The sequence below is a fragment of the Ambystoma mexicanum genome, chromosome 3q, assembly GCF_040938575.1.
Source record: "Ambystoma mexicanum isolate Mex_15411 chromosome 3q, UKY_AmexF1_1, whole genome shotgun sequence".
Classification (NCBI taxonomy): domain Eukaryota; kingdom Metazoa; phylum Chordata; class Amphibia; order Caudata; family Ambystomatidae; genus Ambystoma; species Ambystoma mexicanum.
In genome coordinates this window covers 1,141,132,684-1,141,158,208 of record NC_090926.1, presented here as the reverse complement: position 1 = coordinate 1,141,158,208, position 25,525 = coordinate 1,141,132,684, and the positions used below count along the sequence as shown (strand labels likewise).

General features: G+C 45.3%; 1 protein-coding gene across 2 annotated transcripts in view; it reads right to left on the bottom strand.

Moving 5' to 3' along the window:
- Nucleotides 1–25,525, bottom strand: part of GIPC1 (GIPC PDZ domain containing family member 1) — a 195,988-nt gene that overhangs the window by 76,505 nt on the left and 93,958 nt on the right. For both annotated transcript variants that reach the window (XM_069603957.1, XM_069603956.1), the window contains exon 3: nt 25–210. In XM_069603957.1, coding sequence (XP_069460058.1) covers nt 25–210 — 186 coding nt within the window. The remainder of the gene's footprint in view (nt 1–24; nt 211–25,525) is intronic.

Sequence of the window (25,525 nt, the reverse complement as noted above, 5' to 3'; positions counted from 1 at the left end):
AGAGGATTGGAAAGTATTATTTACCTTGATAAAAGCATAGCCCGCTCCGTTGTCTGTGATGGTCAGCCCCAGAGCATCTTCTGACTTGTACACGTCCACATCTTTCTTCTGGCCCTTTACATGAGCAAATATGAAATCTTCCAGGCCAATCTGACCACCAAGAAGCTTGTCCATGTCCACCTTGTGTGTGTTCAGGGTACAAAACATGACCTGAGAGAGAAAAAAGATTGGCAGGAGGTAAGAGCAGATTGTCTAAGGAAGCAGCTAGTGAGCATCTCATTGCCCCCTCAGAATCTACAAGTAAGTTGGGGAAGGGCTGGCATTCCCAGTGAGAAACAGGAGCATATGATCATGCCACCTTGGCATCACAACAGTGCAATGTGCAAGTGTCCTTTCCCTTAAAGAAGGAATGTAAGAGCCCAACTGCCAGCAGGTCCCATCACCACAAAGAGCAAACTTGTGCCCCACATGGAGGGTGGTTCACCACCAGTCCCCAAGGAGGAAGAAAAGTGCTAGTAGGTGCCAGAAACCAAAATCGGGGAGGACCGAGAGTGGCCTTGGAATCACCCAGCCAAACTAACAACATTGTGAGCGAATTGAATTGTGAGAATGCTAGCAGATCCGGCTTACCAGACATGTTAATTCCTTCAGTAATAATCTTGGGTACGGGCTTGAAAACGTAGAGCAGATGGCCGATAACAAACAAACAAACAAACAAACAAACAAACAAACAAACACACACACACACACACACACACCCCCCTGATAAAAACCATTTGACACCATTACAAACATCGCTATAGATGCTGATTCTTAGAGTGCGATACTATGTAGTGCAGTTATTCTAGCATCCAACTCTATTTTCACATTCATCATAATGTCATATGATCCATATTACATAACTTATAAGTCGCTATAAGACATATGAACTTCTCGTGCAAAAAAAATAACATATAGGACTAACATTTGATATCCTACTTCCCCCGGAATGTATTGCACAACTATAATGAAGGCAATATCAGACGTTGGGTTTGAAAACACCTTCAATGAGGGAAAGGGACAGAGGTGAGGGGTTGACCAACAGTACTAAGTTTTGTCTGAGAATTTTTATAAATGGGCTCCCACAGAAAGACGGTGTTGCAATGACCCCTTTTGCAGCTAAACGACCATGGCCATTAAAGAGCTAGTAAGCAAAGTGTGCTTGTAACTGTAGGGTGCAATTGACTCAGTGTACTGTTGCATACCCTTAATCATCCCAATTACTTTACATATGGTAAGTAAGTCTCCACAGGTGGAAGGAGCCACAGACTTGACAAAGCAGTCAAAAACCAAAGAGGATCAGGAGCACATACACAGAAATAGGCCAGGCACCCACTCAGGAAGGTATGGCAGATGCATCACTTAAAGGATGTGGGGATGATGTAATAATAAACTAAAAGGAAACCAATTATTCTTGTTACCCCCAAAACCCTTTAAGCAAGATAGACTCTACAGCAAAGAAGTAATTATGGGCCGAGTCAGTATATTGACTACTGTATCCAAGGGTGTAACCATAGACATCCAATGGCATGGTATGGCCAAAACAAGCATTGACTCAGAAGCCAAGGTTAAAAACGCAGCGTTTACAGAAGCCAAAGTGGCTGCCTTGCACATCATTTGAATGGGTAGATGCATTTGGAACGTAATGGGTAATGTGCAGACAGAAAAACCATGAACACAAGGGTTTCTTGCAACTATTCATTATCACTGGTGAGAAACCTAGTGATGTTCTCACATCTACTCCCCTGGGATCCACTATGCAGGTAGCCAGGGAAAGGCCATCGCTTTTGGATCCTGCCACTGGGGGCGGACAAGCGAGGGAGGATCCCCTGGGATTGGAAGTGGGATGCCCATAGTTGAGACACAGTATTCCATATCTTTCTTCCTGGAAGAATATACCAGATAAGGTTATGGGATACGGTTCTTCTGGTATCAGAGAAAGGTAGGAATCTGCATCACACCAGATATATTAAACGGAAGAGAAAAGATAAGGATGAAATACATGGGAATAAATCTCAGGATCCTCCTTATGATATGATATGACATTTATAACGTGCCCAAGTGTTTCAAGGCGCAACGAGGCAAGGGTGGGGAACAGAGGGAGGACAGAGAACGATCTTACTAGGCCAAGTGACATTGAGATTGTGAAAGCGCAGGGGGGAGGGTGGCAGTGATGTACATGGGATTAAAACAACAAGAAGTAGTGCGGACAGTAGGTGGGAAGTGCAAGGGTAAGTGCAGACAGTGGGTGTCCAATTAGGGGGGACTGTAGGGTTACAGATACAGAGCCAAGTACAAGGGTTGCCAGGAGGCAGTGCGTGTGTACAACTAGGCGGGCAGGGATCAGGGCCTGAAATCAGAGGGTAGCTAGGTGACCAGTGCAGTATCAGACAGGAGATCAGCAGGGGAAAGGAAGAGAGAAGGCAGAAGCAAAGAGGAAGGTCTTGAGATGCTTCTGAAACCGGAGATAGTTCACCTCAAGTTTCAGAGAGGCAGGGGGTTGTTCCAGAGGGAGGCCCCAACCGAAGAAAGATCTACCACCAACTCGTTGCTTGGAGAAGCATCTGGCCCTGAGGGAATTTGAGGAGCGAAGAGCTAGAGTGGGAAGTTATTTACGAAGAGAGTTATTGAGGACCCAGGCCCCAGAAGGCCTTGTGGACAATGCAGAGGGTCTTGAACTTAATCCTTGCAGCCAATGAGAGCCAATTAAGCGATTTCAGTGCTGGAGAGGTACCCTGGGCTTGAGGCCAAGGACAAGTCTCACAGTCCTGTTCTGTATTAGTTGCAGAGGGCGGAGAGTAGAAGCAGGCAGATTTAGAAAGAGGCTGTTGCAGTAGTCCAGCCGAGAGAGAGAACGCTTCTGGGGGAAGGAGAGGAAAGGAAGAATACCTCAGAGGAGGTGCAGTTCATAGTTTGACTTCTTAAAAGACGTCACAGATGCGAGGAGAAAAGGAGAATGTGGAGTCGAAGATGACCCCGAGGTTCTTAGCCTCACAGGTGGGAGCAGGAAGAGGGCCAAGGAAGGCCGGCCAGAGAGTGACCGGAAAGGAGGGTGCAGGTGTGCTGATGAGGAGAATCTCCAGCTTATTGGCATTAAGGCAGAGCTCATTAGTGGCTCACCGCTCCTGGATAGCAGACAGTCAGAGATGAGAGTAGGAGAAGAGGTGGCAGAGGAGAGCCTGAAAACAAGCCGAGTGTCATCCACATAGCACTGAAAGTTGGAACAGAGAGCGGCAATGCAGTGGGCGAGAGGTGAAAGGTATTGGTTGAAAAGCCAGGGAGAGAGGTTAGACCCCTGGGGAGCACCACAGGTAGAGAGTGATATAGAGGAATGGAAGGACCCAAGTTGGACCTGGGAGGGTCGATCAGAAAGGCACGAGGTCAGCCAGACTAGGGCCTGAATGGGATACCCAGGTTATCACAGAGACAGTTGAGCAGGATGACATGGTTGACCGTGTCAAAGGCATAAGAGAGATTGAGTAAGAAGAGGACAGAGGGAGATAAGAACCAAGTTTAGAGAGCAGGTCTTCACGGATGTTCAGGAGAGCAGTTTGTGTTCTTCTGGCGGCTCTGAAGCCAGACTGATGTCATGGAGACAACCAACAGATTATGTGTGTATCCTCAGGATAGTTAACTTTATCTTCCCCCGACCTTTATGAATCATTAAAAGTGTTCCACTTCGCTCTCCCCTCCCCTCATCCCCCGACCCGCACCTGCAATTTGTTCAACAAGCACAGGTGCATAAATGGTGAAGTCATCAGAAGCTGTCAGAGACCGGGGAAACCTGGAGAGCAGAAGGACCAGAGTGGAAGCTGTGTGGGAAAAGAAGCCGAGACGCAGGTATGCCACAAGAAGCCCTGGGAATCATGTTGGAGGGTGAAGGAAGACCGGAGGTCCCAGAATGGGATAGGCGAGCAGCAGGCACTGCAGGAAGGCAAAGGTGTAGCCCCACATAACAGCCAGAGAAGTGGAGCGACCGGCTATTTGGCCGTCTCTCAGAAGACATAAGCAGAAAGAAGGAGCCGCCAATACTGGGTAAACGTCTGGGACTTAAAATACCTGGGGCGCTTGAAGCAGACAGAACAAACAGTAATGGTCAATCGAATGAAGCTACATTACTTCTATTAAATGCCGAACTGAATGAAAGGAAAGAAAGTAACTTAGCGCATTGACTGAAACAAAGCACGTTATTTATATTGAATAACGAACTGAATGAAACAAGTGAAAGTAAATAAACATATGGGATAAAACCAACTACGTTGCTTCTAATGAATATTTAATTGAATGAAATAATTGAAATAAATTAAGGTGAATACCAGACTGAATTAACTGAACAAAAGACACCATTATTGAACGCTGTCTTGAGTTAAATAAGTAAGCTAGCTTTTATTGGAATACAGAAGTAAAGAGATGTTGAAATGCATGAAGGCAACACCTATAGTAAGCTGAAGGAAAGAAACAAAACACCTCTCTCCTGGTCAGACCACTCTCTCCTCTCCTCTTACCTGGGTCCGCTCGGCCCTCTGACTGCAACTCCACCAGCTCTGTCAACCTCGTTCACAAACATCTGTCAGCTGCTGCCTTCCCATCCACCTTCATTCCTCCCTCTTCACCAACCATAGACGCTACTTCTGACTCTGACCATGTATTACGCTCCTCCAAGCGTAATACATGGTACGACTCAGAACTTCCAGCCCAGAAACGCAAGCGCAGACTGCGGAACAGAAGTGGCAAACCTCAGGCTGGCCCTCTGACGAACTGGCCAGCCACCTGCTACAAAGGCAATACAGACTCTTGTTAGGCAGAAACCTGTGCAGTTCCCTTGGGGAACACTGCAAAAGATTTAAGACCACAGGTAGAGCAGTAAACCCCTTTGGTAGCAGTCCGCACCACCCAGATTTACCTGGTAGCTGTGGCTGAGCAGTCAGACCTCTCTCAAGAAGAGTTAGGCAGTATGCAAAGTATACACAATATGTACCAAAACACAATAGCACAAGCAAACACTGACCAGAGCTTGGTTTCAAAAGAATATAGTTATTTATTTAAAAACACACATAAGTAAAAACACTCTAACAACGAATATGGTAAAAACACTCCAACACAGTTATAATGAAAGTAAATTCAATCCTTTCTCCTATCTAGACAACTCTAGGTTAACACCACTTAATTAAAACAGAGGTGAGTGCTTAACGTTAGATGACACTCTAGTAGTTTCCAAGAAAGGGAGAGAAAAAGCAGAAATAGGTTAGACACACCACTCTAAGGTCCAGAACACTTGCAATAGGCTTAAAGAAGAATAAAGTCACAGGTGAGCAAAAGTCACTAGGCAGGGCCCACTCTTAGAGTAGCCGGAGCGAAAATGTGCCCAAGATCACACTGTTAGTTAGAGATTCAAAGTCTTGCAAAGAGTCAAAAAGAGTTTAGAGTGGCTCAGAAAGTTTAGCCAAAGTGTCCCAGGCACTCCCAGGTTCGAAAGCCGGGGACTAAATCTACCCCGTACAGTCGGTGGCAAGGGAAGCCAGGCGGAACACAGTACCTTAAGCGGAAAGGATCCTCCAGCGGGGGCAGTTGTTCCAGGCAGTGACAGCAAGGCTCGACGTCGGTCAGGGGAGAAGAATATCTCGCTGAAGAGCAGAAGAGAAAGGTCGTAGCACTGCCCGGGAAGAAACCAGCCGCGGAGTCCTCCGGTTAAAGGGTTGGTACCGACTTTCGCGGTATGGGGGTAAAGTGTGGTATTCCGGATGCCGGGGTGCTTGGCACAGGCAAGGCGGCCACGAGATACCTCAAAAGAACGGAAAGAAGGCGAAAACTGGTTGTCCCCACCAGTCAAGGGAAGGAGCCACTCCGTTAAGAGTTCTCCTCGGTCGTCGGGAAAAAGTGGTGAGACGGTTCAGCAGGGCTCCACCGGGTGGTGTCGTCGAAGCAGGTCGGCTCAGCTCTTCCCTCGTCGGATTCTTGGTCCTGTGGCGACTTCTGAAGTCCCAGTCCCCAAAGCCCTGCTTTTATGCAGCAAGCCCCCATTCACCCAGCCTAGCTGTCACTCAAACATGCTAAGTGGTGAGCCGGGCGGCTCACCACTTGGGCCAATCAGGACGGAGTGCGACTTGAGTTACCAAGGTAACTCAGTCCAGGGTGCCTAAATCCCCCTCCACCCCTCCTAAGTACCCCAGACAGAGTGGCACCACTTTGGAGGGCTTCTGTGGAGAAGCCCGCCAAAAGTGGAACAAAGGGCTCCACTTTGGGTCAGAGTTACAGAGGCGAACACCAACGCCATTTTAGAATCAAGTTTTGGCAAAAAGTCCCAACCGGAGTTATAAAAATAAATATATAAACCGGCGGTATGTTTAAGGCTACCGTAAATAATTAATTAAATGTGTTAGCCTAAAACAATGGGAAATCCCATAGGGAAATATTCGCGGTCGAATATAAAAAGTAGTTTCCACTGCCACCAGCCAAAACTCGATCAGGGGGGACGGAGACGTGCCCCCTCGACTAACAGACCCTGGGGCAATCGAATTGCCCCAGCCAGTACGTCCACAATATGATGGTTTGTACTGGTTCTGTTCAGGATTCAAGACTAGCAAAGTCTTTGGTGACTTTACATGCCCTGGGAGACAGTAGTCAGTCCCAGGGTATGGAGTCTATGTTGGGGAGTCCCTAGGACACCCCTGGGTCACGGCACAGAGGGTGCTGTGTGACCCACATCACAAAAATACATGAGGCCCTATGGAGTAAAAGACCCCATAGCCCATTCAACACAAGGTTTGTCCAAGATAACACACCTCAACATGTCCAAGAGTGAGGGTAAAAGAGTCTCACTCTTGGCAGGAGAAAAAAATTAAACCCCAGAAATCCAGCAAAGCTGCTGGGGGACTCACTAGGTAGGGAAATTCAGCCTAAACAGAGAATTCTCCCTAACACTCGCCCCCCCCAGACTAAGGGACAGGAGGATTTAATCCACTCCTGGATGAACCTCATACCTCTAGTCGATGATATACATCCTAGAGAGTCCATCAGCATTTTGATGGTGACACCTTGACCTATGTTCAATGGAGAACTCAAAGGTTTTCTTTTGTAAGCTAACGGACCTACAGACCCTTTGAGGAACATCAGTCTTTTTGTTATAGGGGATCTGGTTGACCAGTCCCTCAGAAGTTGGTACAACTTCTGAACCTATGTTAGGCTTTTTCAAGGGGTCCTTATAAAGGATTCCCTTAGATCTAGAGGGGCCTCCAAGGTTCCTCACCACCTCTCTTGTGGGAGCAGGTTGGGTCTTAGGCCTCTTGGTTGGAGGGGTTGGGGTTAGGCAATGTACCTGCTTCCCCTTCCTCTTAGATCTACCCTTACCTATTTTAGGAGTTTCCCCCCTAATATTAGGATTTGAGTTGGGGTCTTCAGTAGAAGGTCCAACAGTCTGAAGGTTTTTGGCCTTAGACTTTCCTTTTCTGGTTTTCCACCAGCACTGAGAATTACCAGTTCTCTCAGGTCCAGATAGGGGCCTAGTTGGTCTATCCACCTCTTCCTCAGAAGCAGGGGGAGTCAGAGACTCTGAGACTAGGGGAACAATGATGGCGCTTGGTTGGGGCTCCCATGTTCCTAGCATACTATCCTGAAATGTGCCTGGGTTAGAGGTCAACTTACTAACACCAGGGCTTGTAGTGGGGTTCTCAGTAGAGGGTCCCACAGGCTTAGAAGGGTCCTTCAAGGTAGCCTTTCTAGCCAATTTGGTTAAGTTCTGCTTCTCCATACTGGGAGGCCTGGGGGTATGTGACACTACTCCTAGAGTTCTTAGGTCATTCCCTAACAGGACCTTCCCAGGTACCTCAGTCTGAACACTGACAGGGATCCTTACTGTCATGTTGTTACATTGAATGAGGGCTGGTAGAATAGGAACCATTTGGACAGGGCCTCCAGACATCTTAGTGGGACCTTTGGGTGCTTTGGCCACATCCTCAGGTTGAAAGAAGCTTTCATCCACTACTGTTCTGCTGGCCCCAGTGTCTCTCCTGGCAGGAGTATCCTGGCCATTGACAAGAACACTGTCCACATAATACACCTTAGAGTTAACAGGTAGGGAGTTATACACAACCCTATTCTGGGGACTAACCAGACCCATAGGCTCTAAGTTTACAGTTGCTTGAAGACCCAAGGGTTCTTCAGCAAAGAGTTCAAAGTGGGCACTAGCCATCTGTACTTCATCCTCAGGAGTGAAGGCTAAGGAGACTGCGCTGATCCCTGCAGGTTTACCCTTGCACTTGGGATCTCCTTTGATATGGTCAGTACCCTGACAGACATAGCATTGTCCAAATGCTCTCTGGAAGGGTGGCTTGTTCTGACCTCCTTCTGGCTTGTGGCCAGAAGGTACAGTAGCCTGACTAGGTTTCCCATGTGGCTTACCCTGGTTATTTTGTGGTTTGGGGCCCTCTTTGGGATAGGAATTATTAGAATTCTCTTTGGAGTCTGTTTTTGGCTGTTTCTCCCCATCCTTCTTCTGAGTTACCCCAGAATCCTTGTGAGTGGCCCTGTTGGCAGCCCACAAGTCAGCAGCCCTAGCCAGTTTCCGGGAATCTAACTCCCTGGAATCAGCCAAGTGTTGTCTGAGCTCAGGAGAGCAGGCATCATAAATAGTCTCCAACATAAACAAATTCTTCATACCTTCATAAGTGTTCACCTTGTAACCCTTAATCCATCCCTCTAAGTTTTTCAAACATTCACTCACCCAGGTAGCCCAAGGGGTACCATCATGCTTTTTGAGGTTCCTAAACCTCTTAAGATACTGGGAAGGGGTCTTCCCAAACCTAGCTATCAAAGCTAGTTTCACACATTCATAGTCCTTCCTATCCTCCTCCCCCATCTCCATTACCACATCAGTTGCAACAGGGGGAAGCCTAGAGAACAACCAGGTGAGTAAGTCATTTCCTGTGATGTTCTGGAGCCCATGATTATATTCAAACAGAGACAACCAATCCAACACATCCAACTTAGGCTCATACATACCAACCAATTCTTTAGGCATCCGGGGTCTTTTAGGACTGGAACTTCTAGAGGAGCCAGAGAGAGAAACATTCTCAACAGATAATTTCTTCATTTCTAAGTCATACTTGAGCTCCATTTCCCTTAGCCTTAGTTCTTTGTCAGTTTGAGCATTAAGTTTCTTATACTCCAATTCTAGCTTCATTTTCTCCAGTTCAAAGTACTGAGGACTAAATGTGGGACCTGGTAAAGGTCCAGTAGGTACAGCAGGTAGAGCAGGCAGAGGCCTAGGGGGGACAGTTACAACAGCCTCACCCTCCTCTTCTGACTCTTCCTCAGAATCATCAACATTTTGCTCCATGTTAACTTCAATACTGTCATCTACAGTTGCTGGAGTGGTAGGCTCCTCTGAACCATCACCCAGACTTTGGTTAGCTAACAATCTTTCAATCAGCTCCATTTTCTTGCCCTTAGTCAGGAGATCCTTATGTTTACAGAGCACTCTTAAACAATCAGCAGTTTTGGCTGCAAGGGACTCTTGACTATAGCTTTCTATAACTGACATGTTAGAGGTTTTACTTTTTCAGTGCTAAGCTTTGTGGTTAGTTGCACTAAGGTATCTAAAGCACAATAAAATGTATACTCAATACAAATCCCACCGCTGTACACCAGTGTTAGGCAGAAACCTGTGCAGTTCCCTTGGGGAACACTGCAAAAGATTTAAGACCACAGGTAGAGCAGTAAACCCCTTTGGTAGCAGTCCGCACCACCCAGATTTACCTGGTAGCTGTGGCTGAGCAGTCAGACCTCTCTCAAGAAGAGTTAGGCAGTATGCAAAGTATACACAATATGTACCAAAACACAATAGCACAAGCAAACACTGACCAGAGCTTGGTTTCAAAAGAATATAGTTATTTATTTAAAAACACACATAAGTAAAAACACTCTAACAACGAATATGGTAAAAACACTCCAACACAGTTATAATGAAAGTAAATTCAATCCTTTCTCCTATCTAGACAACTCTAGGTTAACACCACTTAATTAAAACAGAGGTGAGTGCTTAACGTTAGATGACACTCTAGTAGTTTCCAAGAAAGGGAGAGAAAAAGCAGAAATAGGTTAGACACACCACTCTAAGGTCCAGAACACTTGCAATAGGCTTAAAGAAGAATAAAGTCACAGGTGAGCAAAAGTCACTAGGCAGGGCCCACTCTTAGAGTAGCCGGAGCGAAAATGTGCCCAAGATCACACTGTTAGTTAGAGATTCAAAGTCTTGCAAAGAGTCAAAAAGAGTTTAGAGTGGCTCAGAAAGTTTAGCCAAAGTGTCCCAGGCACTCCCAGGTTCGAAAGCCGGGGACTAAATCTACCCCGTACAGTCGGTGGCAAGGGAAGCCAGGCGGAACACAGTACCTTAAGCGGAAAGGATCCTCCAGCGGGGGCAGTTGTTCCAGGCAGTGACAGCAAGGCTCGACGTCGGTCAGGGGAGAAGAATATCTCGCTGAAGAGCAGAAGAGAAAGGTCGTAGCACTGCCCGGGAAGAAACCAGCCGCGGAGTCCTCCGGTTAAAGGGTTGGTACCGACTTTCGCGGTATGGGGGTAAAGTGTGGTATTCCGGATGCCGGGGTGCTTGGCACAGGCAAGGCGGCCACGAGATACCTCAAAAGAACGGAAAGAAGGCGAAAACTGGTTGTCCCCACCAGTCAAGGGAAGGAGCCACTCCGTTAAGAGTTCTCCTCGGTCGTCGGGAAAAAGTGGTGAGACGGTTCAGCAGGGCTCCACCGGGTGGTGTCGTCGAAGCAGGTCGGCTCAGCTCTTCCCTCGTCGGATTCTTGGTCCTGTGGCGACTTCTGAAGTCCCAGTCCCCAAAGCCCTGCTTTTATGCAGCAAGCCCCCATTCACCCAGCCTAGCTGTCACTCAAACATGCTAAGTGGTGAGCCGGGCGGCTCACCACTTGGGCCAATCAGGACGGAGTGCGACTTGAGTTACCAAGGTAACTCAGTCCAGGGTGCCTAAATCCCCCTCCACCCCTCCTAAGTACCCCAGACAGAGTGGCACCACTTTGGAGGGCTTCTGTGGAGAAGCCCGCCAAAAGTGGAACAAAGGGCTCCACTTTGGGTCAGAGTTACAGAGGCGAACACCAACGCCATTTTAGAATCAAGTTTTGGCAAAAAGTCCCAACCGGAGTTATAAAAATAAATATATAAACCGGCGGTATGTTTAAGGCTACCGTAAATAATTAATTAAATGTGTTAGCCTAAAACAATGGGAAATCCCATAGGGAAATATTCGCGGTCGAATATAAAAAGTAGTTTCCACTGCCACCAGCCAAAACTCGATCAGGGGGGACGGAGACGTGCCCCCTCGACTAACAGACCCTGGGGCAATCGAATTGCCCCAGCCAGTACGTCCACAATATGATGGTTTGTACTGGTTCTGTTCAGGATTCAAGACTAGCAAAGTCTTTGGTGACTTTACATGCCCTGGGAGACAGTAGTCAGTCCCAGGGTATGGAGTCTATGTTGGGGAGTCCCTAGGACACCCCTGGGTCACGGCACAGAGGGTGCTGTGTGACCCACATCACAAAAATACATGAGGCCCTATGGAGTAAAAGACCCCATAGCCCATTCAACACAAGGTTTGTCCAAGATAACACACCTCAACATGTCCAAGAGTGAGGGTAAAAGAGTCTCACTCTTGGCAGGAGAAAAAAATTAAACCCCAGAAATCCAGCAAAGCTGCTGGGGGACTCACTAGGTAGGGAAATTCAGCCTAAACAGAGAATTCTCCCTAACAACTCTCCATCCGTGTCAAGAAAAGGGCTCACATCCAGGAACGCATATTTGGTGTTTCCAACAACACAGCTGAACTCTTTAAAATTTGCAGGGCACTAGCCAACCCTTCCGCAGTTTCCTCCTCCCCTCATCCGTCCCAGGCCCTCAACAACACACTGGCCACACACTTCACCACTAAAACTCGACATCCAGAGAACACTTGCTCTCAGCCCCTCCCATACTGCCCTGCCTCCTATGGCCTCCCACCCTCCTTCCTCCCTCACCTCCCTTTCCCCTGTCACACCTTATTAGGTCATCAAGTTGTCCTCTCCATTAAAGTCTCATCTAAACAGGTTTCCCCTTGCTTCTCCAGAACCATCAAGGACAACATTGGCACCCTTTCCTCTGCACTCACTGACCGTTCCTCCCAGATTATTCTGCATACCTTTTCCTCACCTACCTGTTTCTCCACCTATGGGGGTCCTCCCCAGAGCTCCAACCTCTCCATCTGGCTCTTCAACACTTATCTTGCTCAGCTGGCACTCCTCATTTCCACCTTCTCCCCCAACTTCCAGTTTTACGCAGATGGCACACAACTCTTTTTTCAAACTACCGGCTGTCTTGCATCTTCCATCATTCCGGACTGCCCATCTGCAATCCAGGCCTGGTGCACTTCCAACGATCTATGCCTCAATGCCAGCAAGACTGAGATCCTTCCTATTGGGGCCCCCTGCTCCCTCCTTCTACCCCTAACTGTGGCCATCCTCCACAGACTCTTCCCCTTCTCCTTCATCTGAAGCTAGAAACCTCGGAGTCATCTTCAACTCTTCTCTTTCCTTCCTCCCTCACATTCAGGACATTGCCAAGAAGTCCAACTTTCAACTCTTCCTTCTCAAAGTAATTCTCCCTTTTCTCCCTTTCCCCCAGAAGCTCAATGTTAACAGAACTCTGGCTCTCTCTAGGCTTGACTACTGCAACAGCCTTCTCTTGAATCTACCATCTTCCACTTTACGACTGCTCCAGCTAATCCAGAATAGGGTATTAATCTTATCCTTGGCCTCAAGCCCAGGGACCGCTTCTCTCCTGCCCTAAAAACTCTGCACTGGCTGCTGCAAGGATCAAGTTCAAATCCCTCTGCATCATCCATAAGGCTGTGATGTGGCCAGGGACCACGCTATCTGCAACTTGCTCTTACTAAACACTCTCCCTCTAGACCTCCATGTTCCTCGGGTACCAACTCTGTGTGTCAAGCCTTTTGCCAAACAGAGGCCTACATCTTTCCTCAGCTGGTTCCCTCTTATGGAACAGCCCCCTCTCCCCATCTCTTTGTTTTGTGTCGGACCTCCACAAATTCCGAAGCTCCTCAAGACTTACCTTTTAATTTCCTCCTTACCTTCTTCCCTCCTCTGCTAATCTCACAGTTGCAGTGATTGGTGACCAGGGACCATGTGTCCTTCGTGGCCCTGGCCTCCCACACCCAGTCACCTGCAGCCTCTGCATACACACAGCTCTTGCCCTGGCACTTTATAGCCTTCGCCACTGTAGGCCTGCACAATCCCATTTTCTAAACAGATGAAAGTTGCTTAGCACTTCCTACACTGGGTACTTGCACCTGCTGCTCTCGCGAGTCAGGGCACTCCAGCACTTCCCCTCCCATCGCCTTATCTCTGTACCTGCACAATCTGAATGCTCACAAGGCCTAGTAGGTTTCGTCTTTATCCTCCAGTGTATTCATTGTATTCTAATCCAGGTTTCCTCCCTCTTGCCCCGTGGGCGATTTGAAACACATTTTACTTGTTGTATAATCATCTAACAAATGCACAATAAATAAGTTGTGAAGCTGCTCTTTAAACAACGGTTTGTTGAATCATATCCTGAACTCTAAAAGAAACCTGGAAGTTCCTGGTTGCATGATCTGTAATGGGTGGACCGTGTGGTCTGAAACTGCGCCTTGACCAGAGAACTTTTTTATGTCAACAAGAAATCTTTCTGAAGTGAAAGCAGGAAACAACATATTGATAAGCATCAAAGATGTGGAAGGGAACCCTGAGTTATACAAGTTCAGCTTAAAGACTAATGCTTCAAGATACTTGTTTTTGACATTAACATTAAGCTTGGGGAAGGTAACCCTAAGCTTTGGTATCATGGAACTGTGTTGAACTTGGGGAAGGGCATCCTGACCTTAATACAACTGTATTTCATTTAATACTCAAAGGAGGAGAAACTGAACTTAGTGGTGAATTTATTGGCATTTGGGAGAGAAAGCGGATTAATAAGCCAGAGCAGAAAGTAGCTCAGAACTTCATGTTTGGAACACTATTTGAGTTATGGTGAATATCCCTACACACTGTTTTGTACTAGTTGTGAGGGCAAGTATAGGATTTAGACACAGACTTTCACGTTGAACTTACAGACACTGACGTTCCTCATTTATTTAGGTAGGGAAATCCCACCTTAGAATAGGGCAAGTTAGGCCTTACTCCATCCTGACATTTTCTTTAATAAAAGATAGTTCAACTTTGAATCTGTTGTTCATCTCCTTGCATGATGCCAATCTCAAACACAGTGGCAAGGCCATGCAAAGAAAACAACTTGACTAATGAAGCCAACTACGGAAACCAGAGGCCTGAGAAGCTGCTTTATCGAGCTAGCTTCTTTGCATGGGCTTGCCACTGACCGCAAGTGAGGTTTGCTTTGTTTTTAACAGTATTTCGGTGCAAGACATGCATAATGCTTAAAAATTGAGTGGCAGAAGTGAAACCAGGTTAAGGACATTTTATTACACCAGTAGTACCTTTACAGCTCCAATTAACTCTCCGATATTGAATGGTCTCATATGTGCTGGTCCATACAGCATTCAAGATCGACTTAAATGTGCCCTTTACACAGCACAGGATCATTCATTACATCTATTGTTCCCCTGCAAGGTTGGTTTCCTGCGGGTTGAGTCTGTAGGAGTTATGTTGGAATTGTAAAAGGGCTTTTGCATATGGTTTTTAATTGTCAGAAAGTCCAACCGTACTGGGGGAAGTTCTCCAGCGTATGGACCTTGTGCTGGCCCTTACTTTACCTTGCATAGCTGTGTGATGTATTTTTGGCCTATTGCCAGCTGATATTGGTTTGTCTGCTGTTAAGCTCTCCTGGGCTTATAGGGCTGTTGTGGTTGCTAAGAAATATATAGCCTGCTGCATTAGAAGAGTGATGCCAGACCTATGGTTGATGACTGGCTTCACAGCTTGTCGTTTCCGGCATGGAAAAAAAGTGTCCATTCAAGCATAATCTGTGACTCGATAAACATGCAGCCATTTTGGATGATTTTAATGATTTGTATGGCTCACATTTTAACCCTCCTATTTATCCCCTTGTCCTTCCTTCACAATTTTTGCACTTCGCATTTGACATTTAATGGGCCTGTTGTCATACTGTGAACATGTTTTGAATTAGTAGCCCGTTATGTATAAGGTGTTAATGTTCTTTCTGAACATTCAATAAACAATTTTTAAAAGAAATAAATTGAGTGGCTGAAGGCTGACATGGTTAAGAATTGTTATTACACCAGTACTGCGTTTAAAGCTCCAATTAAGTCATTAACGCTCAGAAAACTGCTTAAAACATGGCAGGCAGTACAAGCTCAAGGTTTGATGGTAAGGCTTGATGAATCTAGGTCAAAGAGATCCCAGGAGGATATGTTTTGGATGGGGAGGGTCAGGAAGTGACTGGGGATGGACATAAGGATTAGCATGGCCATTGGCAGTCAATGGGTGAGTAATAACCGAACAGGTAAAAGCTTTGTATCCCTCCTCCCCTACCTGTACTGTAATGCAATAGTTTGGCTTATAGGTGGCTCTTTCTGTTTTTCACTTCATAGACCAAACTAAAACAAAAAATACACAAAAGAGCACACAGAACGGAAAGATGAAGGGTCAGTGAAAAGGTACTGGGAGTAGACAATTGCTGGGAATAGACAACTGCTGCTGGGAGTATTTTCTTCTTTTTTACAATTGTCAAGTCCCTGGAGCTAAGTTCAAAGAACCTTGCAGAAATTGCAATATTCAGATTTGAATTGACACTATGATCAACAGGCTTGGTCTTGTGATACCAGAACTTGCTCCGTGGAGCCATTTACCAAAGTGATCCAGTCTAGAACCCACTGAAAGAATTGAAGACAGAAACTTGTACTGACATCTAGTGCATTTTTTTCACAGCCTACTAATGGCCATTGAACAGAATGTCAGCAACTAGATGGCCCAGGTTCTCGTGCCCACTAGTGAGATAGAAGGCAACACGTTGAGGAAGAGGCTCAAGATGGAACAAACAAATCAGATCAGCTACAGTGGAAAAAATGTGTATTGGCTGGAACAAGGTGATCTGGCAAAAAGTACTGAAGCCGCCATGGGTTTTCATGACCGCACAAGAAAAACTGGAGGTGGGGTGATAGTCATCCATACGATTGGCTTGTTCTGCATTGTAATCCCCAATCCCACACACAGCTCCTTTTGAATCCCTGTCATGCTAGTTCTCAATCAACAACTGTTACATCCCACTTATTTACAGGCTACCTCAAAAGAGTGGCAGCTACATCAATGACCTTTCTAACTTTCTCTCCTCTGCAAAGGTTTCCTACTCTATTCATTCTCTCCTTGGAGATTTCAACATCCTCGGATCCCAACCAGCAAAAGACCTACGGTACTCCCCATCATCTCTGACCGACTCCAGGAGCATAAACAGATCGTAATCTCCCACACACATGTCAAAGGTCACACACCTTGGCCTAGTTGTCACCTTTGTACCGATACCCTCATGCTCAAAACCCCCCCCCCCCTTCCCCTCGACTGACCATGCCACAATCCCCCTTCTCATATTGCACACAAGGCTGCCCCACAAAGGTCAGGCCAAACACCATGTTTTTGAGCACAGACTCTTCCAAGAATTTCCAGCTAGACACACTAGAGGCAATGTTCACAACATTCCCCACCGTAGGGAATGCCTCAGCCCTTCTGGATACAATTAACCAACTTGTGGATGCCCAAGCAACTCTGAAGTTTAATCGCAACAAAGTCAAAGCTTCTGCACCCTGGTACACACCTAAGCATGCCGAAAACATACGGTCCATCAGATCCTTTGAAAAGCAGTGGCAAAAGGACCACAGGCTAGAGGAACTCTTATCCCTCAAATCTCTGCGTACCAAACGCAAACATATGATCTCTGAGGCTAAGGGATTATTTCCGCCATTGAGGCATCCTCTAACAGGAGCAAAGCCTTATTCGAACTAGTCAAATACTGATCCAAGCCTACACCTGTGCCCAGGTGAAGGCTTCACAAAAGATTTGCAAAGGAAAAAGCAGCTTCTTCATTAACAAAATTGATAAAGCAAGGGTCACATCAATACCTCCAAACCAGTATAAGGGTGCAGAAGGAGGCCGACACGGAGGTGGCAGGTCTGTAGGTAAATACTTATTCAGTGAAAAAGAGAAAGGAAAGCCTAGGGGTGGGAGGTACATGCCTCAACTAAAAGATCTACGGTGACTGTCGGGATATCCGTCACCTCAACATGTCCACTGTCCTACATCATGAAAGCCTGTCTTCTGTCACTTACACTAGAAACTATAACTAAAGTAGTATCATTCAGGCCGATACCAGGAGAATGACTCCTTTCTCCAGGGCTTCATTTCCAGGTTTGTTGGAAGTTCTATTCAGTTCAAAATAGTCTTGTGTATCGCACGTTGTCAGGGCGAATATCTCCCATCCCGCATAGAAATGTCCCAAACAATACTGCTCACATGTTTATCAGAGCAAGGGCGCCATTCCCCCCAGATATAGTCCCAAGCACTTTGGGCTACACGCTCTTGGCGAGTCAGGAAAATGTCTCCCTTTTCCTGATGGTAGAAGCAAGAGACCAGGTGCAATACCCAGTCATACAGCCGCTCTCTGAATCCCAATCCGGGTTTTAATTAGTTACAATGTTGGTAGACACTTAGTGTAGAGATAAAAGATGATTAGAAAAAAACTCAAAAGTAATATTGTTTTCTCAATGATGATTTTATCTATCCAAAAATAATAATGCAAAGTCACTAATAATTTTTAGTGAGGAAGAGTTCTGCCACAAGTCACTCTTTCAACAGACTCAAATTGGGCCAATGCATTTCGGAATACAAATTCCTTCATCAGGGCAAGTCTAAACAACATAAACATAACATATATATTTTTGAAAGTAACAATACCGTGAATATTATGAAACAAATCCAAGCCCAAGGATATGACCATTATGTGAAACATGCATGAAAATATGTCGAAATAGAATTAGCATCCAGTTAAATAGCATATGAAAATAAAATATAATAAAAAACATACCCAGCAATAATGTTTGTAGAAGTAGAAGGAGGACCGGAAATTGAAAAAAGAATAAAAGCAATCAAACAGTGAAAAGTCATGTCTTCATAAATTATGGCCATACAAAACGGAATGTTGTCTGTTACCTGAATGAAGTAAATTAATGTGGCAACTCAACTAAGGGGCTGAGATCGTCAGAAAAACGAATCGCTCCCCGAACCCAATGTAAAGCAGTCTCTGTAAATATAGACGCATCTTGTTTAGAATCCCACGAGATTCACAACGTTGCAATTCACAACGTTTGTGGTAAAGTGTAAAGAATAAGCTTACCGTCACCCAGAGTATAGCGGAGCTGTTCTCTTTATGTCTGCCAGTAGCAGACTGGCCGCGCTGCATCAGAGTGTTGCTTAGCAACCTAGCTAAATATGACACGTGATCGCGGCTCCTCGCTAGAGGGCGCGATGCAAGTGTCAAGGCTGCAATCAAGCCAGTAGGCTTGAATAAGAAGGATTAAACTATTTTTGGAGACTAATGGGCTCATAACTAGAGAAATAAACCTAATTATAAAATAAAATAAAATAAAAAATGACAGAGTACAGAATCTGTTTAATGAAAAACCAGTTTTTGCATATCAACGTAGTAGGAACCTAAGGGACGAATTGGTGCAAACTAAACCAGCAATAAAAGGACCTACAACCCAACGTACTGGTACATTCCCTTGCCTCCATTGTGTTACTTGTAACTTTGTTATCATTTCCCCGCCTCCCGTTCATCTGAAAGCTTATCGAGAAAGTAGTTGCCAATAAACAGCATGACCTACTCTGCGATTACCAGTCTGTCTTAAGGCCCAAATGCAGCACTGAGACTGCAACCATCCAAGTAGTGACTATGCATGCACTCAGAATCATGACATTGGGGACTCGATTCAACTAGTCCTCTTAAATCGATCAGCTTCCTTTGACGCAGTTTATCACCAAATACTTGTGTCCCTCCACGCCAACAGGATGGGCTTCTTTGGACAAGTCTTAAAATGGTTTGCATCTCACTTACCCAATAGGCACATGGTCGTACAGATGGGCTCATTCAGATCCAACCGACTCCCCGTCACTTGTGGGGTCCCCAAATGTTCTGTTCTCTCCCCAATCACTATCATCTGACTATTCAATATCTTGGCCACAGAGCTCTGCAGCAGCTAAGCCCTTGCTGGGCTTCTCAATATTCATGCATAGCGGGCTGCTGCTACTACCTCGCGGCTGTGAAGACCTTCAACAGAGAAATGCCCGCTTCCGCTGTTTGCAGATTGGCCAAGGCTTCTCTTGCGAGTTTCCTGCTTCAGGAAGCCGGCCCAGGGTCTGTTTGTAGCCCCAATGCAAGCACGAACGGCGCCTCGGACCCACACTATCTGCCCATCGATGACTATCTGACTGTGGTCTTCACTGCTATTTCCTGAACCTCGCTGTCCGATGTAACCCTCTCTTGCTCCAAACAATGCTGCGCAAGGTAAGGCGATCTATTCCCGATTCCGCACACAGGCACACTCGTAGTTTTCACCTTTGTTCATGGCCACTTCCCATATGCTACCCTCAAGAACCTGTAACTGCTGTCTGGTGTAGTACGCCGCCGGCACACAGATATGCTACAGCCACCTCAATGACTGATTGCTGCCCCCCCTGCCCTGTCCCATCTACCTTACCTAGAAGTACACACCTCTCTGTTCCCAATGGTCCCTACTGCTGTCTGCCCTGTCTGCCCTATTCCTGCAACGGTACTGCCACGTCAACCTATACATATATCACTTTTGACCTCCCAGAGGCCACCTAATATCCCACCTCTCAACTCTTTTGCCAAACACGGCCTTGCCATCTGTCCTGCAACCTCTAACTTATCAGAACTACTGCCCCAAACATTGTGTGCTTATGCTGTAGCCCCCGTCCTCCAGGATGAGGCTTAGCCGGTCGGTATAGGCCTTGTCACTGTTGTGCTGCTCCCCTACAAACAATCGTTATGGAACCAAAAAAAGGGCTTGTCATGAAACTCGCTTATACCACAACTGAACTTCAATCGCCCGCTACTTATCCTGCCGCAAATTCTTCCGATTTCATCACATTCTCTGAGCAACGTGCTGCATAATGAACTACTCTGCTTCCTTACCATGGGGTGAGGCAAGACCAAATTGTGCACCTTCACTAATGCCGGCTATGTCCACATGCACATACCAAGGATGCTATCAGTAAGATCAAGGGTGCCTCTTTTGACCCTGAAACCCACTTAGGTCTTGACATACAATCTCTCTACACGGTTATACCCCAAAGGGCAACTATGGAAGTAGTAGAGGATATACTATTGGACAGAACAGATGATCATCCAGTTAGTAATGTGTTAATTCTGTGGTGTACTGAATATGCATTGACCAAAAATGTTTTTCATTTTCAAGGACGTTTTTACCAACAAGTAGAGGGAATTGCGATGGGGTAGCCATGGCGCCTCATTTAGGTCACCTATATGTTGAATGTTTTTAAAAACAGGTAGTATATGAAGATAAAAGGATTGTTAAGAGTCAGACAATGGCTTGGAATCATTGACATCTTCATAATATGGAAGGGATCCCACACAGATGCAATTGCGTTTTTTTACTGTGTTGAATGCTCAGAATAGGTTTCTAAAATTCACGAAGGAGATCAGTAGTGCAGAGATTAACTTCTTGGATATTACCATCTTTCAACAGTAAGGTAAACTTTGGGTCAACCCTTTCAGTAAACCCACAGATAGAAATGCTCTGCTCCATTTTTTGAGTCATCATGCCAAACATTGAAACTAATTTACCATTTGGCCAGTTCTTAAGGTTGAAAGGCCAAAGCAGTATGAAAGAGCATTATGAAGACAGTGCCAATGTGCTTTTTGACAAGTTAGTTGCCAGAGGTTACCCCAGCAAACTGGTCAAAGATTCGGCTAAGAGAACGTACAATAATAACCGGGAGGCTCTTTGAGAGAAATCTCTGTTAAAAGCCAAATGAGAAACAGCACCAGTATTTGTGAACACCTTTTCAGATCTTTCTTATAAAATAAAGTCGGTCATCATGAGAAATTGGAAGAAGGTGTTTACTAAGAAAATATTCCTTCCCTTGGGGGCTTTCAAGAGAAGTCAGAACATCTGGAATAATTTTACTGAGAAACCACCTAAACCAGTTAAACAATCTACGCTGTGGGGCATAACACCGGTAGAGGGCATTTTCCCAGTGGACATTGTGTCATGTGGCAATACAAAATCAAAACAAATGAAGTTGACATCGGTCTTCAACAGGGAATCAAAAATCAAACTAACTGTAATAGCAAAAATGTCTTATACATCATTACCTGCCCGCGTGGGCAGCGATATAGAGGAAAAACCAACAAAAAATGCAAAACCAGACTCAGAGCACAGTATACAGGCCCCTTTGGTTAAACATTATAAAGAAAAAGGGCACACACACATGAGAATATCACGTGGGTCATTTTGAAGAAGATTAAAAGGACGAAAGAAGATGTCAAAGGTTACTCACTTTTGAGCAGAAAACTATTCTTAAAACCAATTATCACACGGCTAGATGAGGGGCTTGAATGGCATCATGTCTATATTCCACAATGACTATCTATAAGCAGGAGATGATATATGTTTCTGGGGGTACCATCAGTGAGACCTGGTGTTGCCTTATGCTTCAGAAGGGTCATGTATGAGAACCATTTATGCAAATGATGTGCCATGACCTCTATGAGATATGTTTTGGTGCAGTTAGTACAATGACTAGGAGATAAGTGTGTTCCCTGTGTAAATAAGTGAAATATGAAATGCACCGCCCTATGCAGAACGTCAAATGGTGTATCAGGAACACCTATTAAGGCATATCTTCTATTTCTTTTTTTATGAGTAATTCTTTTTTGGTGATTTATTCAACTCTTTAATAGAAAATTGTGTACCTAGTGCAAGCGCAATATGAAATGTAGTGTCCTTAAGTAGAACGAAAATATTGGAACATGAAATGGAATGTCCTTAAGCAGAAGGAATCTTTTTTTTTTTTACCATGTGTTCTACACAATACGAATGGTTGAACCAAGATGTGTTAATTATGGTCCTGGCATTTCTTTTCTGTATCAGATGATATTTTCCAAGATGGCGCACAGTGGTGCTTGAGCCTGTTCCCTTCCTTTTGCTTGTCCGACAAATCGGGTAGTCAGTTTTTCATTGCCATTTGTTGTTGAAGTCTGGGTAAAGCCAGACAGTGTTTACTTTGAAACTTTCAGATGTGCGGGGCTCTGTAGATTTTCCGCATTTTAGGAGTGAACCTCTTGGATGAAAACTAGTGAGTTGGAGAATGCATGTGTGTGGTTTAGTGACTTTTGCAGAAACCCGCCGCGACAAGTTCGCGAGTCGGCGCTCCGTTTGGGTGCCTTGTGGGCGTTTCCACTTATTTGGGGGAATCATGCACTGCTTGGGCTAGAAGAGTTACAAGTATTTTTTCTTTTTGCCACTATGGAAGTCTCTTCGGTGATTAAGCATGATTGAATCCTTGCTGTAATATGCTGCAATATTTATCTTTGGTTTCTGTGAACTAGCTGAAAGTGTGCCATATTGCTGGGGTTTCCATCATGTTTCCTTCGTGACACTTGAATGCTGTGAGAGAGTAACCATTTTTTGGTTCACAGGATTTCCTTGTGGATAATCTAGTTGTAGATGGACATGTTTTATGTGGAGGCACGTTTAAATTGGGTCTGAAATGTAAAAATAAACCCTGAATATGTCTTTCTTTATTGGTCTGCTGTATCTACATAGGTACCAACTTGTATTTGGTATCATTTGAGAAGCGTTTGCAAGCTTCTAGGTTACCTGACTTACCAGGTATGTGTGCTTCCTTACCTTTCTCAACATCCTTTGCGTTTGGGCAATATTCCAAAGAGCCGGTGCTCATTTGGCATGGGGACTGTCGTTCTTTTCGTTTCAGTGCTTTGGCGGAGGCAAATTGATGCCTGCATCTAACCAATATCAGTCCTACTAAGGAGGAGTATGTTTGGGATAATAACATGCATAGTGAGCAGGTACTTTTGATCCAATATGAGTGTATGTTTGTGTAAAACATTCACTGACCAGATTGTTTTCCATTTGCGGAGCTGTCTGTGTTGTTTAGTGATATCAATAAATTTGGTGGTATAAATTGGTGGCTTTTTATTGTTTTAGTTTTGACATTTGTATGGCGTGGTTGCTAAACTGTGGAGACCAATTAAGTGACCTATCAAAAAAGAAAATCTCTGAACTTCTGGTGAATAGCCCCTTATGAATGTCCCAGTATTTGTTTAGGGACAGAACCTTTTGGGCCGATGAAGTGACTACACAAAGTGGATCATTGTTCATTTTTGCTGTTTCCTCATGTAGGTGTATAGAACATTAGCAAGGTATTTTTTGCTGAATTGTATTATGTAGGTTGTATTTGTAGTGGGTTTTATGTGGGTTTACATTTTGTGTAATACTCTCTGACCGAATAAATTTTGTAATAATATGCTATTAAAAACTATTATACCAAGTCTGTTATGACTTCATGTGTATAGGGTTAGAGTCCCCATCATTTCATATTGAATCTTTCATTGCCTTTGCTCTTTATACATAAAAAACCGCATGGCTACAGATCCACACACAGTGCATAATCCAACCGTAATTTCCCAGAACAAATCCCGTATGCTTGTCCAAACCCTCAGTATCTCACTCACTCGAAGGAAACTCTTGAAAACATACATCACGCCACACCCCACGCTTACTCTCTCCCTTACACCACCACTCATCTAGAACACAGAGATACTATGACACCATTCCGTATAACTGTTCTCATATCTACATCTCGCGCTTACTCCACATCACTCCAAGTAAACATTGCTGGTTTCTCACCACCCAGCCAGGCGTTCTTCTCAGGCCTAACGCAGCCACACTCGTTACGGATAAAGCCGACCAGAGCGAACACATACTCCTGATCTCTCAACCACCACACCTACAGCTAAGAAGCAGCTACCACTTGTTCTCGCACCAGCTGCACACATACATGGTGCGCACACGCACTTTTTGACTCCCCCCTACTCTCTCTACTGACCTGAACTTCGGTTCCCAAGGGCGTTCAACCTACCAGCGCCTTCAGACCATACCAATGGTATATAAGGCGCTATATAAATGCAAAATAACATAACATAACATTTATCAGGGAAAATGCCCTCCTTCCTGGGTTTCTAGCTACATACCTGCCCCCCTCAAAGCAACAGCACGCTGCAGCCCGCCTCATTAAAAAGCACCCGCAAATTCGACCATATCTCTCCAACACTGCGCACAGTTCACTGGATTCCCCCTGCCTGCCAAGAACATATTAAAAACTGCATGTATCACTCACACAGCAGTCTCAAACAGAACACCATATATAGCGGCTAAACTCCACACCGCCACACCTCTCGAGGCCCTCGTACCTCATAAAGCAAGACTATCAAAAGGTTGGAGTCAAAGCAAGCCCACAAAGAGAAAACATGCAAGCAGTCCTTCTCCTGCCACGCCCCAACCATAATCCAGAAAGAGGCTTAAAATAACCCTACCATCCTCCAGTTCAGCAACACAATAAAAATACTGCTCTTCCCCCACCAACAGTACTGTGTTAAGGTATAAAATGCCAAGCCCAATTCTGGCACAATCCTGTTGCAAAGCTCTCCACTGCCCTCGAGCTAGGTTTCCACTTCAGGAAATAAATAAAAGGAGTAGTGGGATAAATGCACAGATGCTTTTGCAAGGCTCCACCTCTGGAAAACTGCATTCCATTCACAATGTAAACCTGGTACATTTAGAGCATCCCCACTGCCAGAAGAGACAGATCACTAGATCTGTGTGAACGAAACACTTGTGGGTCTTCCGAATATCTGATATAGGGTCTTCGGAGGTTTGGGTAGCGACTATGCGGAACATGGACTTAAACCTCTAACCACACAAAGAGATTGAAAGGGCATTCAGAGTGCCAAAGGCTTCCATCCCTGTGATGTATTGCATCTGCCAATGTCGTGAAGTCCTGGCTTTTTTTTATTTAAATTAAATGAGAGTATAATGCCATCTCTAAAAGGGTAATCTGCTGATCAGATTCCCCCTTCAAAATGCCAAATTCAAAGTGTGTAGCTATGGCCAGTTGACCCAGTATCCCGATTTGCAGCGCCTGCTCTACCAATTTCACAGAGAAGGTTCAGAGGTCACAGTTTCCCATTTGACTGCTGCAATGATAGCCAAGTCGCTGCAGCGCATGGGCCGTATTTAGGATATGGCCCCCTGTAAAAAAGAACACCAAGATTATCATAAGTAGCTACGATGGGGGTTGGTTAAACTCTAAAACAAAGCTATGCCTGAGTTAAGCTATGGTGCATG